The sequence below is a fragment of the Ciconia boyciana genome, chromosome 10 (genome assembly GCF_034638445.1).
Source record: "Ciconia boyciana chromosome 10, ASM3463844v1, whole genome shotgun sequence".
Classification (NCBI taxonomy): domain Eukaryota; kingdom Metazoa; phylum Chordata; class Aves; order Ciconiiformes; family Ciconiidae; genus Ciconia; species Ciconia boyciana.
In genome coordinates, this window is record NC_132943.1 from 44,054,488 (window position 1) to 44,072,321 (window position 17,834).

Consider the following 17,834-nt stretch of genomic DNA (forward strand, 5'->3'; position numbering starts at 1 on the left):
GTGGGCTTGGCCACAGGTGATGTCCCGGGGAGCTGCTGGTGGCATCTGCTGCTGGGGCTCGGCTCTGGCTCAAGTGCTTTGACATCGGCGCCTTACATCACTCCTAATCCTTTTAGTGATGTCTAGGTTTTGGAGAGAGCATGTTTGGCTCTCCAGATCCCATCCTGAGGACCTAAACTAGCCCACTCCAATGGACCCAATCCCCGTCCTTCCCCAAAGGCGAGAAAGGACCAGGGATTCCACTGCGGGTGGTCCGTCTCATCCCGGTGGCTGCTCCTAAGGCTTCCTAAGCCCACCAAGGACTTCTCATGTGCAGAGAAGCCTCAGCCCTTCGTGGCCGGGGAGCACTCTGGAAGTTTTAAGAACTCACCAGGTGTGGTTTTCCCCAAGGAGACACCAGCTGCTGTGTCTCCCTGGGTAGGGCACTTACTTAGGGCATAGCTTGCTGTGACCTAAATGAAATGTCTGCTTGTCCCAAAACCAGGTCTCCACCAGGTACCCAAGCACCCGGTGCTGCCTCCTCTGCCCTCGGGGATGCTGGGGTCCCTCCGGGCATGCCGGATGCTGCTGGTGTTTGCTGGAAGAGAGAGGAAACGGCAAAAGGCTGAGCTTCCCCCCCTTGCCAACCGATTTGTCCTCTAGGAGATTAGTCCCCTTCCCTGGCTTACGGGGGGATTTGCGGCCGCTCCATCTGCTCGAGCCCAGCAGGTCAGCGGGTGCCGGGGAGGAGCAGCCAGAGCCCAACTGCTGTCCCCGCTCCCGGGCAAAGCCGCCCTTGGCTTTTGCACCCTGGGTTGGGCATTTCTGGCTATATCTGTCGGAAAGAAGGAAAAACCCCCGGAGCTATGTGGGTGAAAATCCTGCTCGTGATGTGGTTTAGACCCGAGGGTGTTTGTCGATGAAGCTGATGAAGTCTGTGCGGAGCAGCAGCAAGTTTTTTAAGCTGTCGTTGGCTGGTAGAAAGCCTTGAGGATGCTTGAGGACCTCCCCTTCCACCCAGGATGGTCCCAAGGAGATGAATGCCCTGTAAAACCCCCTTGGCCTTTGGGAAAGCAGGTGGGGAGGAAAGCATCTCGGTGCGGGTTTTCCCAGGTGATCCCACCGTGTGCCTGCCGGGGCTTTGGGGGTAAATGGGAGGAGGTTTGCTGGCTCACAAGCACTTTCAGAGCCAGGTTTTCCGGAGGGGAAAACCGGGAGGTGGTAGGGGCGATACAGGGCTCTCCCCTCTCCCACTCCGTCGCTCCCGTCTCATCACCAGGTGCCGTTTGAAGGTGGTGGGTAGCGAAGAGGCTGGAGGTAAGTTGGGGAAGAGCTGATGACAAGTGGGCTTACAGACACTGGATTTATAGGGACTGACTGAACTAGGTTTGTGGAAGTGGCAGGGCGGGGCTGCCGGGTGATGCTGGGGGCCGGGGCTTTGCCGAGTGCCGTCCTGATCCCAGGCTGTGGGGACTGCGGGACATGGGAGCCTTTGCCCATGCCCAGATCTCAGCCAAGAGCAGGTCTGGCATGCTGCTGGACCCAGGATCGTGCTCTCCCCATGCCACTGCCTTTTTGGCAGGCATGGGGACACATGGGACCCCACCGCCCCCCCCGCCCCGGGGGGATGCTCCTGGTGGGGCATCTCTCAGAAAGCACCCATTTCTCTTCTAACGTGTCAGAAAATCGCATAGAGGGGAGCTCTGGACAGCAGAGACGAGATGCTGAGATGCCAGCACCATACCCATCCCGCTCACCCACAGCTGCAGAGCCTGGGGGGGGACCGGTTTTGGCCCCCTGTCTCCGTTCTCCTTCCCTTACTCTTTCGCCAGGAATATCGATGGAGGCTGCCAGGTGTCAGCTCGGAAATCTTTTAACTTTACCTCGTCTCCCCAAATGGACAATGTCTCCGCTCATTAGGTACCTGCCCAGGGGGCAGATGTCAGCTCCGCTCATGGCTTTTCTCAGCTCATCTCTGCCGAGGCTCTTGACGGCTTCAGAGCGCTCAGGTCCCATCACGTCATGCAGGCTCCTGCCCGCAGGGCTGCCTGCTCTGCCTGCCCGGTGGCCGTGCTGTCCCGGTGGCGGCTCAGCTACGGACCCCCCACCTTGGGCTCACCAACTCCCCCACTTGAGGAGTGGGGTTTGAAGGATGTTTTGTTAAGAGGCTGGAAAATAACGGGACATGCATGGCGTGTGTGTGTGTGTGCAGAGCTGGAATCGGTTTTCCTTGCCCAGGCAGTGCCTGGGAGGAGAAGCCATCACTGAAGCCTGCCCTTTGAGGCTGATGCGTCCCGACAGCTTGTTCACTGGGATATTAAAATCATTGCCTCTGTCTGCGTAAAACACCCAGCAAGGCGGATGATGGGAACACAGGTCAGGGGAGGATCGTTCTCTGCCCTACGCGATGAATGGCAGCACTGAAAACCCCAAGCAGCAGAACAAAGCGGATCCCAGCAGCGCAGGGGCTGCTGCATCCCGACTGGATGTGAGCGGGGTCCCCTCCGACATGAAGGGGGCCGGCAGCCTCCCGGGGCAATGCAGACGGAGCCATCTTGCTGAGGTTCCTGTCTATAAGGTGTACTATAGCTCAGGGATTTGGTGATATGGTGGGGGAACGTCCCCGTCCCCATCCCACCCCATCCCATCCAGTGCATCCCTCACCAGCTGCACAGCACATTTTCCCAAAGAGCTTGAGTTTTCCCTGGGGGGTTGCAGCAAAGCAAGAGGACATCTGCAAGCTGTCCATGCTCTCTGCAGACCTTGGACCCCACACCGGTGTCCCATGGTCCCAAACACAGGGCCAAGCAAGACGTCCTATGGGCACAAACAGCCAAGTACTCGCAGGTGAGGGGAAGCCGAAGTCCAGCTTGGCTGGCTGAGTTTGCAGTAGAGGCAGGCTGGGTTTTGGAGCAGGCTTTTTTTTTGATGGGGTTGGGGTGGTGGTATGTAATAGGGGATATGGGAGGACCTGCTGGTATTTGGGATGGTGGGATGGGGCAGTGCGCCAGAGTCCTGAGGGGGCTGCTTCTGCATCTCCAGCCCAGACTAGGTGCAGAGATGGGGAGACTCTGGGAAGGGCTGCTGAAAATCTGGTTTTGCCTGAGCAAGCTTTGCTTTGAGGGACCCTTAAAAATGATTCCCAGTGTGATCTGCTGGGTTGTGCTGGGCAGCAGGGCAGCGTGTGAGCTGGGGTGCTCTGGACACCCACCCAGTGCTAGAAAGCTTTTGGCGTGATAACCTTGCTGGTGCCTTTCTCGCGGCACCAATGTGTGTTTCACTGGAAAGAAACAAAGAGGAAAAAAGATAATTGACTCCTCTTCTTGTACTGCCAGAGCAGACGTGAGGTTCAGGGGCTTTAGCCATGCTGGAGAGAGCATTTGGGTGATGATGGCGACGATGATAGTCTACCAGCGGACCAAAAAGTTGCTTATCCATAAACTTGTGATGCTGCCTTTTAAGACAACTCCTGACTGCCTTGCATCGGTCACTGATGAGCAAGACTCCGCTGTTGTGTGATGTGGGGACCCAGGCAGCTGCCACAGCCGGTGCCTCTTTGGCCGTGGTGGTGCTGCTGGACGGCTGCGCCTGGCAGAGGTCTTCTGGAAAGCCCTGCAGGAGGTGTTGGGGGATGCTTAATGCAGCCGTGGTCAAGACATGCTTTGCAGTGCTGAGGTTTCTGCTTGGAGGCAGCTTTTGGATTACTTGAGGTGCACTCGTGCCCGTGCTGGAACTGAGGTTTACCCCCAGCATGGCACCAGTCCTCTGGGAAACGCAGGCATGTCTGTACCTGGAGGTGACCTGTGCCTCAATCGCAGAAAACATGAGTTAGGTGGCTAGACAAGCGTGTGGTTTGACTGGCCTGCTCCTGTGCATCTCAGGGGGCTGCAGGACAGAGAAATAGCAGTTTTTGAGACTGGCTTACAATTCTATCTGCATCAAACATTTAGAGGGAAAAGCTGTGCTGGAAGCAGGAGTTTCTGTGCGTGGGTGTGCACATGGTGCACAGTGCAAGACCACGGGGTCGTGGTTGGGATCTTACCGTGCAGCATGTTAGTGTAAGGGTGGAAGGGTTGTAACATAACAAGAAGCAGAGCTGCTGGGAGATGGACCAATATTTGATTAAGAAAACTGCTGACAAATTATTTAATGGAGCATTTCCTGAATGCTAGGCCTTGTCTTGGGATAAACTCAAACCTATGACCTGAAAGACAAATAAAAGTTTATTTCCTCGTGAATTCGCGGGCTGCGTTGCTGTGGGTCGCTGCTCTGCGCCCGCGGGGCTGGGACAGAGGGGCTTGCGCCTGCACCGGCCCTGGGGAGTGGGACAGGAAGTTTTCTTGCAACTCCTTGTCCTTCCAGCATCCCGAATCCTTGTCTGACCCCCATCATTCACATGTATTTTGAGGAAGCTGGTGCCGTGGTTGGGGGTTTTCCTTCTTTTTTTCAATACTGGAATCAGTGACCAGAAGTTTGTGCTAATCAGCATATAAAAATTACCAAGGATTCCTCTGCTCGGGGCTGTTTTACCCATGCGCTTCCCCATCCCCCGGGTTGCCCTCGGCCACGGTGGCTGCGCCAGGAGGATGCTCTTGTGGGTTCTCGGGTGGGGGGGCTGGCCGGGCACCTGGGGTGCTGAGATGTTGTGCTGCCTTCCAGGTCCTTCCCTGCCGTCTCCACTGCTGACCCCCAGCCCTCTGCCCCACGGCCTCCCCGGCCTGCCCCCGCTGCTCCTCCAACGGTGAGTCGCAGTTTGGGTTTTTTCCAGGTTTTTTTGGCAATTTGTTTGGGACCTGTCCTGCTTGCTGGTGACGCCAGCTGGGGATGCAGTTGCTACCTTGGAGGACATGGCTGCCATTCAGAGAGACATATAAGATATTGTGGGGGAAAAAACATTAATTCTGAGGGTAGCTGGTTGCTGCGAGAGGCTGTGCAGTCTCCATCCTAGGAGGTTTTCAAGCCGCAAAGGGATAAAGCCCTGGGCAGCCTGGTCTGATCTTCGTGCTGACGCTGCTGCAGGCAGGACCGAAGACTGACCTCGGGGGTCCCATGGACTCCCCGCCCACTGATGGGCTCCTTCCCACAGCAGCAGCAGCATCAGCCCCTCGTGCCCAGGTCGCTGGGGATGAGCCTGGTGGCTGCTGAGTCACCGGGAAGAGAAAGGTTTCCCCTTATAACACACAAGCTGCCGTGGCATGTCAAGAGCGGTACCAAGTCAGAGCGACGAGTGGGCCCTGCAGCTCGCCCATCCCACTGCCCGAAGAATATTTTGGGCAATGGAGAGGTTTGTCTGCCCTCTGGCACTCAGCTTATTAACGGCTCAGGCTGCTCGATTGATTTTATCGATGGGAAATGCATGCCCCAGTTAACTTATTGGGAGCAGCAGCAAAAATAAAGCAATAAAAATAACCCCGCGCCCATGTCATGGAAACGTGCTGGGTTGTTTCCATTGCTGTAGCGGTGTGATTTCTGGGTGAAGGAGACCCCTGGCTCGCGCTCCCCCGTGGGGGCAGTTCCCACAGCTGGACCGCTGGGCTGTGGTGACCTGGGGGGTCTTGCTAGGGTCATGTCCCGGGGACCCCCTCCTCCACAGCCCGGCTCTTCCGATGACTTCCCTTGGTCAGTAGATGCTGGGGCAGGACCTGCCCAAACCTGCTCCGAATGTAGAGAGAAGTATAGACAGGGCTTTGCTGCCTGCCCCATAAACAACCTGGAGGTGATGCTCCTGATTGTTTTGTCTCCCCCAACCCAAACCATGTTTTATTTCTCTCTGAAATTTGCTTTTCCTGGACGGTAAGCAGCCGTCGGGTGTCCTTCCTCTACGCTGTGCCTAACCTCTGCCCTGTCCTGGTCTGCAGGCTTGTGCCGCGGACCCCTGGTTTCCGCCCCATGATCAGCATGCCCTTTTCTGGTGCAACGGGACCCTCCGAGGAATCGCTCTGGAGCTCGAGGCCAGCCTGCAGGGTAAGGTAAGGCAAGCTCAGTCCCTTTCCAAATCCTGGGGGGTCTTTGTAGCTGCACCACGGTCTCCCTCAGGCTATAAAACGCCTGCAGGGAGGACGCGGTTGGGCTCTGCAGACAGAGGTACTGCTGCACTGCAGGGACCCAGCTCTGCGTGAGGGGCAAGGCTGCTCTGTGGGCAAAAAAGGGAAGGGGGTTTTGCTCTCTGCACAGTGCAATCCTGCTAACAGGGCTTCTGGGAGAGGTGTGTTTTGCTGCTGGGGCCTCTCTCTGCGAAGGGGCTGGCGCCGTCCTGCACCCGTGCAGGTCTCCCATCCTGCTGCCTCTGCCCTCCTTGCACTCGGCCACACGCTTTCCGCCACGTTGGTCACAGAGGTCCATTAAAACCAGCTAAAGAGCTAAGCTAGGAAGTGCATAGATGGGGTCGTTTTCATCAGCCACTCTGCTTTTGTTCCTAAAATAGATCTGCTTTATCCTGGGGCCATCATGTTGTCCCAGGCATTGACTATCGCAAATGGACGGTGGGGCAACATTTTCCATTAGCGAAGAGGATGACACGCGTCTCCGAGTGAGAAGACAGCTCCATAAAGCAGAAGTGTTGTAGCGACAGATAAACCTACCTCTCTTCTCTCCCTTTCCTTTTAAAAGTGTTGCTAATCCTTGTTTTCTGCACCTAAAACCCTGGGAGAGACGGGCCAGAGCAACACCCTATACCTGCGACAGGATGGTGTGTTTTGGATAATGGGATGGAGGGTTTCTCAGAGGAGCTGCAGGTGACCCAGTGAGGGGCAGCAAGGGTAGAACTTGCCCAAAAACCTGCGAGGAGGCTTGTCCAAGGTCACTGGCGATGTGGTGGGTACTGATTGTGCCTGGCCTTGAACGCACATCATCTGAGGCCTCTGCTGTCACTGCCTGTGGTTCCTGTGTGCTATGGGCAGCCTTTTACAAACACATCCAACTATAGAGGTTTTTTTGGGGGGGGTGGAGAGCGGTTTTGGCTTTCCTGCTGATAGCTTGGAGGCCACGAGCTGAAGGAAGAATACACTTGAGAGTGCGTCCCGGGAGGGCTCTGCCTCTTCCCCGCTTGCTGGCATCACCCTGAGCACGGCAGGTCTTGGCTCCCTGTAGGCAACTTCAGGAAAACTGGGGCATGGCCTTGCTGCGGGGACTGAGTGTCCCGCCTGGGACCAAGTCCCCAGACTGTCCTCCCACAAGCGCTCATAGCCCCAGTCTGTCCAAGTGCGTTTTATTGTCTGGATTTAGTGAAGACACTTTTCTGCAATAATTGGTTATTAAAGCATCATTTGGATGAACATCACACCATCCTGCAGCTCCCACCTCCCTCCAGGAAGGTCTCCGACCTCATTTTTCTGCCTTCCCACACTCCCTGTCCAACGTCCCATCTCTTCTACCGGGCCTGTGCCCTGGCCCCTCTCCCACACCTGCAGGCAGGAGAGGAGCCTGGTGCCCTGCTCTGTGCAAGCCAGCAGCTTCTGGCTCAAAATGCAAAGCAAGGTGTGGTTTTCATTTTGAATGCTAAGTCCCCTTCAAGGCTGTGTCTTGGACCTCTTGCCCCATGGGATTTCATCCTTTGAACTCAGAGCTGATCCTGTGTGTGTAGTACCATGACTATTTTATAGCAAAACTACAGGTGTGAGGGACACCTGGAAGAGGACTCTGTTTTTGGAGACCACTTGGCACTGGGAAACGGCTGCTGCTCCATCTTGCATCCTGGCGATGCGACGAGTGGTCACTGCTGATGCTAGGGGCTGGAGATGCTGTGGGGCAAGCAAGGTGCTCAGGTGGGAAGTGTCCATGCCGGCAAGGGGAAAAGCTGGCCATGGTGTGACAGGAGGCTGCGGGGTGGTGAGGGGGACGTGCCTGCCAGTGGCAAATGATTTCCCAGTTTGACCCTTCTGCTTAATCTGAACTTGAAGGTGAATGAGCAAAGCTAGTGGCATCGATCCGGGATGCGGCTGACGAGTGCTGTGCCCTGCGGAGGGCTCGGCCCCCAGCGTCGGGTCCCTTTCTCACCATTTTTTTCCTGCCTCCCCTTCACGCCTTTCCAAAGCAATCAGTCAGAGCGGGGCCTGGCACAGCACCCCGTGCCGCCGACCTTGCTGGGGGCCAGGGGGACGCCATATAGGTGCCTGCAGAGAGCTGCCCTGCTGTCTGATGGGCTTCTCCCAGTCGCGGCTGCCTCTCCACCACCGGTAAGCCTGGTATCTGCCTGCCATCAGCTTGGGGGTGCGGGGAGGCACATGCTAAAGGCAAAGGCATTGGTACCGATAAAACCCATGCTGTGTGCCAGAAGACACGTTTCTTGTAGGTAATGAAGTTGTCTGCCGAGCCACACGCCGATTCTCCTGACTCAAGGGGTCCGATGTTTTAACAAACAGTGGTACGTTGATGGTGGTTAATTCGGACTCAGCTTGCAGAGCAGAATGTAACCTGAAGTATCTCTGTGCTGCTCTTAAGTCTTTAGATAAAATGCCATACAAATGGGCAAATTGTATTTCTTTGGCCCATTGGGAAACAAAACCTGAGCCTAAGTAGGAAACCTAGAACTTGCCTTGGCTAATACATAGAAAGCTCTTTTGGGGGGAAAGAAAGATGATGTGCCTTCCCTCAACATCTTCCGTGCTTTAGCCACAGATTTTCCGCAGCTGAAAATAACAAACCATTTTAATCTAAGTATTGCTTGTTCTGATCTTTTAATCCAGCTTGCTTTCTACCAACAGAGCGGCCTAAAATGATTTCTCTGCCTGCGTCTCTATTATATAATTATTCAGAAGATTACTCAGGAGCCAGATTTAGCTGGGCATTGCTGGGGAAAGATGAGGAGGCTGTGAACGGGGAGCTGTGGGGCTGGAAGGTGGGGGGCCTTCTTCTCTCCCTTTGCACGTTTGCCATCGCAGAACACGGGAGGGGAAGGCAGCGAGCTGAGCACTTTTGGCTGTGTCCATAGTTTGCATTTGAGTATGGCAGGCTTCTCCCTCGGCTTCTATTTGTTGGAATAAAATGCCCCATCGTCTGGCTGGTGGCTGGAGAAGTGTGACCTTCCGAGCCAGAGAGGATTTCAGGTGAAACCCTGCACTTCTGTACAGAGTTTGGGGCATTTTATAGCTGTACTTCTGTCTTTGATAACAGCGTGGTGAGACAGTCCAGCCTCGGGAAGGACCTGGAAAGAGGGACTGTGCTCCTGATGCCTCCCGTCCCCGTGCAGAGCTGTGTGCGGGGGAACAGCCGTGACGGAGAACCAGCAGCCGGGCTGAGTGCCGGGTTGGGATGTGGTGGTGATGCCGAGAAGGCATGGAGGTGGCCAGAGCTGTGCTTTCTCACCAAAGCCCAAGCTCAGCTGGTGTTTCAAGGAGCCTTAGGTGCTACCCTTAGATAAGAAGGGCTTGAGCCCTTGGATGATAGGATGGCAGGGGATAGCTGCTCTGAAGAAGTAACATCACTGAAATTCAAGGGCAGGTGCCAGAGGTGGATTCACCTGGCGCTTTCCATTGGCAGGGGTGATGAACAGGCGTATCGCTGGCACGACAAGATGGCACCGCCAAGGGATTTGCCAGGTGGAGACTCTGGTTGCCAGAAAAATGCAGCTTCTGACTGGTGCAACCTATGGGCTTGAGCTTTAACGAGAAAAACAAGAGGATGTCTTGGGCTCCAGAAATTCCTTTTCCCTTCCCCAAACTGAGTGTCCTGACACTGATGGGCTGGTACCTGCGGTTACTGAGGAAAGGCCAGGAGCTGCTTGGCCTGTGGACCACGGCTGGCTGGGATGTGGTGGCTCAGAGCTGCTGTCCCCTGGGAAATACAGCGCTGGGGCAAGGAGGGACCCCCAGCATCAAAGTCAGTGTCAGTCAAGTGCTCCACTGCACTTCGTCCTTCTTCCAAGAAAGCTGTTTCAGTGGACCCTCTGCCTCCAAAGCAGGAAACTTGTAATCTCTTGGAGCAGTTGGTTGGTGCAACCACCGTGCCTTAGCCGGGAGGGCAGCGGAGGATGGGATCAGCCTGGGGGGGCGGTCAGGAGCAATGCAGGGGCATGAGATAATCTTTTTTTAGTGATGGAGCAGTTGTAACACATCCCCTTCCTCCGAGGCTCAGGGAGCCAGCTGAGCTGTGGGGTCTGCAGTCAGGGCTTCAGCCTGGTCCTTCCCTCCACTGCTGCCGGCCTCTGAGATGGATGGTTTAGCACAGCCCATCACCAGCAGCCAAATATGTATTGCTGTACGCCCTCCTCTCCCTCCCAGAGGCTCTGTCCCTGGAGCGGGTGGGCAGGCACCGCTCTGCCAGTACCCTGGTACAGCATCTCCAGATTTCCCCGTGCACACGGGCAGCGCCCTGGTGCTCGTTTTGTACCCGAGCTCCTTTCTCCTTCATGTTGAAAGCGTTGGCTGGTTCACCCTCATTGCCTCAAGGCAACCTGATTTGCTCAGTGGCCTTTAAAAAAATTAAAAAAAAATCAAAGCCCACTGAAATGACAAGAACATCAGCAGTGGGTGCATCCCCCTTTCCAGCAAACCAAGGGATTTGGGAGAAAATGGGTCACGTGCTCTTCATCCTGTGCCACGTGGTGGCTCTCCCAGGGCCAATGAGGTTTGGAGCCCTCTGCGCCGTGCGGTGAAAAAAATCACTGGGATTTTTTTTCCCCTGTAGCATTTTTCATCCTTTCCAAATGTGAAAAGACTGGCCATCTGTCCGGACCCCCCTCCCGCCAAATCGGCACTAAAGCGGCTCTTTGGGGAAGGTAAGAAGATTTAAAAGATTGTGTTGGTGGAAGACCACCTGCTGCATGCAACTTTTCCTACCGAGGAAAATCAGGGAAGAATCATGAAATGAGTTGGGTCTGGGGCTCCAGTATGGGTTAAAAGAGCTTTGGATGCTTAAGAGCCGTCTTAAGTGAATCTCTTGTAGAGGAAATTTAAGTCTGTGTTGGAGGGAGGTGGGATTATGGGAGAAATAGGTATGCGAGTAAGGGGGTTAGCTTAAGTTAACGGCTGCTCCTCAAGGCTCTCCTATAAAATATTTGCAAAAATATTTTTGCAAATTGTTTTGCAAAATAGTTTTGCAAAATTGTTTTGCAAAGTTGTTGTTCTCTGTTATAGCATGTGCTTTATTTTGATAAAATTCAGTTTTACTTGTGTCTTGCGGCTAATACCGAAGATCGTATCCCTGGGTAGGGAAGCATCCATCTCTGCGTTAACCAGAATATTCAGCCATTCCTAATTTGTGTGATTTACAGTGCAGGCTTTGGACAGTGTCATTTATGTATGCGCGCAGAGTGAGAATAGCACAAATCAAATTGCCTTAAAGAAATTGATGCTAAAATAACATAGATGTTAATCACGTCTTAGTCTGGCAACATAATAAACCCCTCAACCCTATTTGATTTAATTTTTACCTTTTTGATTCTATTTCCATTAATTTTTTTCCTTGCACTGAGAAAATTTGATTTGAAGAGAGGAATACCTTTTATTATGAGGCTCGCTTTGTTTTCTTTTCAGTTTGCCTTCAGATAACCATTTTACTCAGGGTGGCTAAATTCTTTCTGATACCGTTGCGTTTGTTGCATTTTCTTTGGTTACACCATTGCTTTATAAGTAGAAAAGTGAAATATTAGTTGCAAAGGGCTTAAATGCTGTTGAAATCAATCCCAAAATATCACCTCCGTATTATAAAGGGAAAATTTCTTGGACGTGTTTTTCTTGTAATCTGAGTTTTCTGGGATAATGTAATTTTAATGTGAACCATATTAGAAAATCTTATTTTATTAGTCAGAAGTCATGTCCAGCTTAAAAATAAACCAGAAACAGTGGATCAAGGACATTGTGTTTAAGTTTGCATAAAATGATTGACCTTTGTTTTGACAGATGCAAAGACAGATGCTAGCCTGCATTTTGATACAGAGACCAAACCCTGAAAAATGGCAGTTTTTCGTGATATCTGGGGTTTTGCTTTTAATACAGAATTCCAAAATAATTCAGTAATATTTCTGAAGCTCTTAGTCTCAGACTTTCCCCTTCTTTTATGGATTAATTTATATAAACATATTTAGTATTCTCAGATACAAAAACAAATTTGAAATTCTTTCTTCCTGAGAAATAACTGTAAAAAATGTTCCTTTAGTCTTGCTGAATTAAGAGGACATTTCTTTCTGAAGAAAACCAATCATTTTGGTGTGGGGAGAAAAAGGCTACTGATCAAGACCAAGGGAAAAAAAACCCTCTTTAAGTGGTTTCAGCATTATTTTAATGTTCATATTGCAATAGGTGCAAATTCTGTCTTCAAAATGCATTAGAGAAGCTGTGGGATTTTAGTGCAAAGCATCAGAAAATACAAATGCTGTCAGAATTGGTGGCATAGGTTGTGCAGAGCGGACCTAGCAAACCGTTTCCGCAGTGGCCAGCACTGATTTGAGGTGGAAGCGGAGGGGTCCTGGGTGCCTGCACAGGGAGATGCTTGCCACCTTGCAGGATGCTCTTCTGGGTAACTACCAACGGTGCTTTTACCCTCCATGGTTTGGTGGTCCCAGGACCGCTTTTCTCAGGCGATGATTATTTTTTTCCTCCAAGTCGCACACCCACTTGGAAAACAGGCATTGTCTGCGCGGCGAGGGGAGTGGGCACCTTGCTGCTCTTTGCAAGGTGCAAAGAGGCCTCTGCAGCTGCTTTTTGGCCAGCTGAAATGGAAGGTGAATTTAAATGCTTCCCCAATGGGTGAGGGCTGTCCCCATCCCTGGAGTGAGCTTTTCTCAGCTTCTCGCTAAATGCATCTGTCCTGGTGCTGCGATTGCGCACACACGTATATCTGGTTTAATTTCTTTATTTTATTCAGGCTTTGCTAAAGGACCTGGTAGCGTGCAGCGGGTGCCAGTGCAGGGCACCCCACTGACACCAGACCTGCTCCACCCCACAGCTGCACCATCCGCCAGGGCTACTGGGGTACCACCCGCCCGCGGCAGAGGCAGCTCGGGGTGTTGGTGGCGCATCCCGCCCTGGATTTCAGCAGGGACCTGCAGCCCCGCGGGGATCGGACCACTGCAGCGGCTGTGCCCTGGCAGCCAGGGCCAGGTCTGGGGCACGGGTGGTCATGGCCCCTTCCCCAGCAGCCCCGATTCCCAGCCAAGCAGATTCACCAATTCCCTTGCCGGTGCGTTTTGCTCAGTGTTTAGACCTGAGGTTACAGAGGACCTACCACGGGGAGAAGGAGAGAGGAGAAGGCGGCTCTCCTTGATTTTAATCGGGGTTGAGGTTTAGCTGAAGTGAAAACAGATCGGGAGTGACAGTTTCGGAGCCTGCTGTCAGGGTCTGAGCACGGCGTGGCGGCGATCCACCCCCGGCCGCCGAGGGCCCCCATCCTCCTCCTTGCCGGCCGAACCCAGGGAGAGCTGCCACCGCCAAGCACAGGATGTGGGCCGTGGAGCCCGGGTCCACCGCCGGCACGGCTGCCGGCTGGCTTTGTCACACGCCACCCCTGTATCCTACTTCCTCGTGGTGCTTTTGGCTGGGGACAGCATCAGGCAGGACATGGCCTTGTGGTGGCCACCGAGTGCGCACTCACCCCCGCCTCCTCCAGCCCTGTGCAAATGGATGCTTGAAAAAGGAGGGATGGGGTTAGTGCTGCATCCTGACCGATCTGCTCGGTCCTTACTGCACGATGCTGAGTTGCTTCTCCAGGGCAGGGAGAGACCCTGAGGGTCTCCCTTCCCATGTCTCCCATTAGTTTTCCATTCCCAAAGAGCATCTATGACCAGGGTGAAAGAAATGGGTTTAGGCTTGTGGAGGAACGGCCCAGGCAGAGCACTGGATCCAGCCCTGGGCCCGGAGGAGCTGGGATTTATGGGACCAGGCTGGTCATGGCTCCCCCATCGGTCTTGCTTGGTTCCCATGCATTTTCCTAAATGTGGAGGGGACCAGCAGAATGATGCTGCACCCAGTCTGTCCCTTATGTCCCCAGCCTGTGGGGAGAGAACGGGAAGATCTGCCTGTTCCCTGATCCCCGAATCAGGAGGGGCTAGGACCTACCCCAGGTGCTCTGAGAAATTCGGTGGCATTCACGAGAGTAGCCCCAGTCTTTCATCCTGTGCAGCCTGGCATTGGGCTGCCATCTGCTTTAAAAAAAAAAAAAATCAGCAGCTAAATCAGTTGGGTTTTGTAGAGATTGAGCATGGTCAAAATAACAGGCTCCTTGCCCGTCTTGACCTCGCACCTCCTGTTTGCGCCCGTGTGCTCCGGGTCGGTCTGTCTGTCTGTCCACCAGCACCTGCACAGACCCCTCCAGGGCAGCCCATGCACTGCGAGCCTTGTCCCTGTTTCCAGGGATTAGAGAGAGAGAAATGGAGATGGGATGAGATGAGGCAGTAGATTGCTTCGCTCTTGGGATGAAGGGATTTGTGGACTGCCCCCAGATCAGTAGATTGAAAACGGAGGGAAGTTATTGGGATGATGCTCCCTGCAGGATTAAAGCCAGGGCAGCCAGGAGGCTCTGGAGGAGGGGAATGAAGGGGGTCATGGATGAGTGGGCCACAGGATGCCTGCTGCTCCGAGCTGTGGGGAGATGCTCTTGGCTGCATCCTCATCTGTTTTGGAGAATGCACTGGAAGCGGATGCCCCCTGGCCCCAGCTCTCCAGGATGCCTGAAAGGGCACGCAGCATGAGGGACCAAGGTAGAGAGAGGGATAAGGGGACAGGAGGCCACATCCCGGGTGGCTGGATCAAGAAAAATAGTGGTGGGGGGGGTGGTGCCTGCTCTGCAGGTGTTGCGGCCACGCATGCATCCGTGCAGCAGCGGTGTAGAAACAGGATGGGCAAACGTCTTGTGCTGGTTAAGTCTATTCAGCCCTTTTAGGTGAGGACTGAGTTACCTCCTCGAGGTTATGGTTAAGGCTGTGCAGTCTCTGGCACGGCAGTGGGATAAATGTGCCCGTTGCTTTCTGCTTTCCCAAGGCCCCAGAGGTGGTCTCCTCTCAGCTGCACCCCCAGTTAAAAGGATGCCAGGAGTGTGCCTGGAGCTCTTTGCAGAGCTGTGCCCTCTCGTTTCCAGGCTGCTGGAGGACAAGCCACTTGTCCTCTGTGGTCCATGCAGCTCCCCGTGGTCTCTCCTCCTTTATGAACAGCTGGCATGGACCTATGGCCATGAGCATCCTTTTTTGGGTGGCCTTTGGCCTTCCCCTGAAAAATGGCATGTAAAAACTGGCACATAGGGGACTGCTATCTGATTGTCCCACTCCTCAGACTCCGGAGGGGTGCATTTCCATCGCTGGCTGTGCTGGCTTCCTTTGGGCAAGAGGTGGGTCCTTCAGAGCTGGTCCATGGTGCCAGCAGAGCATCCCTGGGGCATCTGTCGAGGCATCTCCCAATGTGAGGTGGTGTCTCCTGGCTCCTATTCCTTAGCCTCTGGCTAGGGGGAAAAAAGACTAAATGGGGTGCATCCCTGAAGCATGACTGACCCTGGGCATAGCTCAGTGTCAAGGTTGCAAGTGCAGTTGTCCAACAGATGAGCTTTATTTGCAAATGTGCAAATGTTTGTAAGATTTAAACAACAATGACTGGCAGAATGACATTGTCACCAACGGCACATGGCTGTGGGGAAGCTCTTTTCCAGTACCTGGCCTGGATCTTGTTTGCTGCAGTTTAAGCCCCTCACTCAAAACCGTTGCCCTGTCTTCCCCCACCCCTCTGTCCTACAGAGCCTTGGTTCCTCCAGCCCTTCCCCATGGGCCATGTTTGCTGGCCACAGGGTCTGGGGTTGCTCTCTGCTGGCTGGATCTCTGGTGACCCAGAGGTCAAGAATGACCCACCTTGTCATTCTTGGTTTCCTTCTGCAGATCCTGAGCTTGCAAGTTGAGTTGTTGCTCCCAGCCCTTTTCAGGCGGATGGGGAGCTCTTCCTCTGTTGCTGTGCACTTAATTGCACACAGCCAAGCTCAGTGCTTTGCCTTGCTGAACTGTGTCTTATTTTCTCCCCTTCGCCAAGCTTGCTTTGGCTTCTTGCCCTGCTCTCCAGTGTATTGGCTTCCCCCACTTGGGTAGTCACCTGGCAGTTTAATAGGAGTGCCACTGATAAATGTCTGGGGGGGCTTTAGAGCATTTCCCAGCCATCTTCAAGTGGTTTCATCTGCCCCAGGCTTCCCTGGCTCTTTCAGGACAATGCCACGTAGGACAGTATGAACAACCTTGTTACTGCCACCCCTGTACTACCAGTTAGGGCATATCCCCCCTCTATGAAGACTCATCTCAGGGGGTGTTTATTGCTGGTGCTCGCAGAAATGCTGGATGAGCTGCCCTGGCTCCCTTCACATCACACAAGTTTCTCCATTCTCCAGCAGCTCAGTCCAGCCACCCTCTGCGGCACTACTAGTGGTGTTTCCCCATGTCCCACTGCATGTTCAGCGGTGCAGATGTGGAGCGTGGCACTGAAGTAGTCATCTTCCCGGTCCCTGCAGTGCAAGGCAGTGCCGTTTCAGCTAATTCGGGAAAGCTTTGGGATTTTTTTCTGTCTTGGTCGCTGCAGCAGAATCCACCCTACTCTGCAGTGCTGAGCCCCATGGCAGGGTCCAGGCTGGGGGTGCAATGCCATGCTGCTGGCTCTGCCTTCCTGAGACAACCAGGGCACCTGCGCTGAGCGGAGACCAAGCCAACGCTTGGTCCTTGTTGGTCCATCAGCAGCTCCTCTGGAGCCCTCACTCCCAGCCTCTCCAAAAAGTTGGACTGGGCATGGAGGGACAGCCAGTATTTCAGGAAAGAACTTTAATGGATTGTTTTTATCTCTTCTTTAATCTGCTGACAGAGGAAAAAGCTGTGATCGAGGAGACAGAGTGACCTTCCTTATCCCAGGAAGTGTTATTTTCTCAGTGCACAGGGTCTTGAGTCCACCCAGCACTTGCAAAAGGCTCACAGACATCTGAGGATGCTCTTGGTCACTGAGTTGTAATGGACCCACCTGAGTAGTGCAAAGAGCATTGGCTCTCATCACCTCATGGGGTGAAATTTCTGATGTACTTAAGCAGTTTGACATTCACTGAAAATACTATTTTTACTGGCAAATTGTTCCAAAAGTAGCTAACAGGGCGAATTGGAAGCGGCTGAATTAAAGTGCATTGTTCCCACCCACCCACTCACCCCAGCCTTCCAAAAGCAGCTTTAATTCGCTACAAAATTAAGCAAGGTCAATGAAGACCCATTATTATCCCAGGCAGGGTTATCTCAGCTTGTCGAGATGGTGGTTTAACAGGTTCAACTCACTGATTTTGCTCAGGGTCCCGCAATCAATGAGCCCTGAAACCAGCCCACACAGGGTTTTCTGGGTTGCACAAGGGCATGTAATAGCCTGCTCCCACTAAATTGAATTTCCTTCACTGTTGCGTGTCCAAGCTCTGCTTGCAACACAGCAGCAGCTCATGTGAATGAATGCAAATTCCTGTATGCTATAGATGTCTCCAGATATATATCAGGTATGGCTACCTACATTTCCTCTAAACCTGGTAATTAACATGAGCCTCCAAGTTTTGTCTTCTGCAAATGTATCAGGGCAAGAGGCAGGTGATATCATCCTGCTGGCCTGTTGCATGGGATGAAGTTATTGCATGCAAGACCTTCACCCTGGGGTGATCGGTAGGGAAAAGCTGCAGCTTTGTTCGCTAGCCTTCACACAAAAGATTGCGATAACGGCGCCGCCATTGCAACAAAACCAGTTGTTCTCCTCGGACCGGGCTTGCCGTAGAGAAGGTGGAGACTAACACCATCCGACATGCGGGGCCCAATTCTGATTTCATGCGTGATTGCACATCCATGCACCAGCTGTGCCAGGGTTGCACTTCTGTGGGCGGCTGCTGCTGGTCTTGGTTAACTGTTGAGGTGCAGTAGGCTGCGATGAACCACATGGTGCTCA

At 53.4% G+C, this 17,834-nt stretch overlaps 1 protein-coding gene across 26 annotated transcripts in view; it reads left to right on the top strand.

Moving 5' to 3' along the window:
• Positions 1-17,834, top strand: part of PCBP3 (poly(rC) binding protein 3) — a 62,147-nt gene that overhangs the window by 6,275 nt on the left and 38,038 nt on the right. For 19 of the 26 annotated variants that reach the window (XM_072874830.1, XM_072874853.1, XM_072874839.1 and 16 more), the window contains 2 exons: positions 4,639-4,720; positions 5,838-5,943. In XM_072874830.1, coding sequence (XP_072730931.1) covers positions 5,869-5,943 — 75 coding nt within the window. In that variant the 5' untranslated portion in view covers positions 4,639-4,720; positions 5,838-5,868. Of the gene's footprint in view, positions 1-4,638; positions 4,721-5,837; positions 5,949-17,834 lie in introns of those variants that run through there. The other 7 variants (XM_072874852.1, XM_072874843.1, XM_072874856.1 and 4 more) reach the window with 4 other exon arrangements.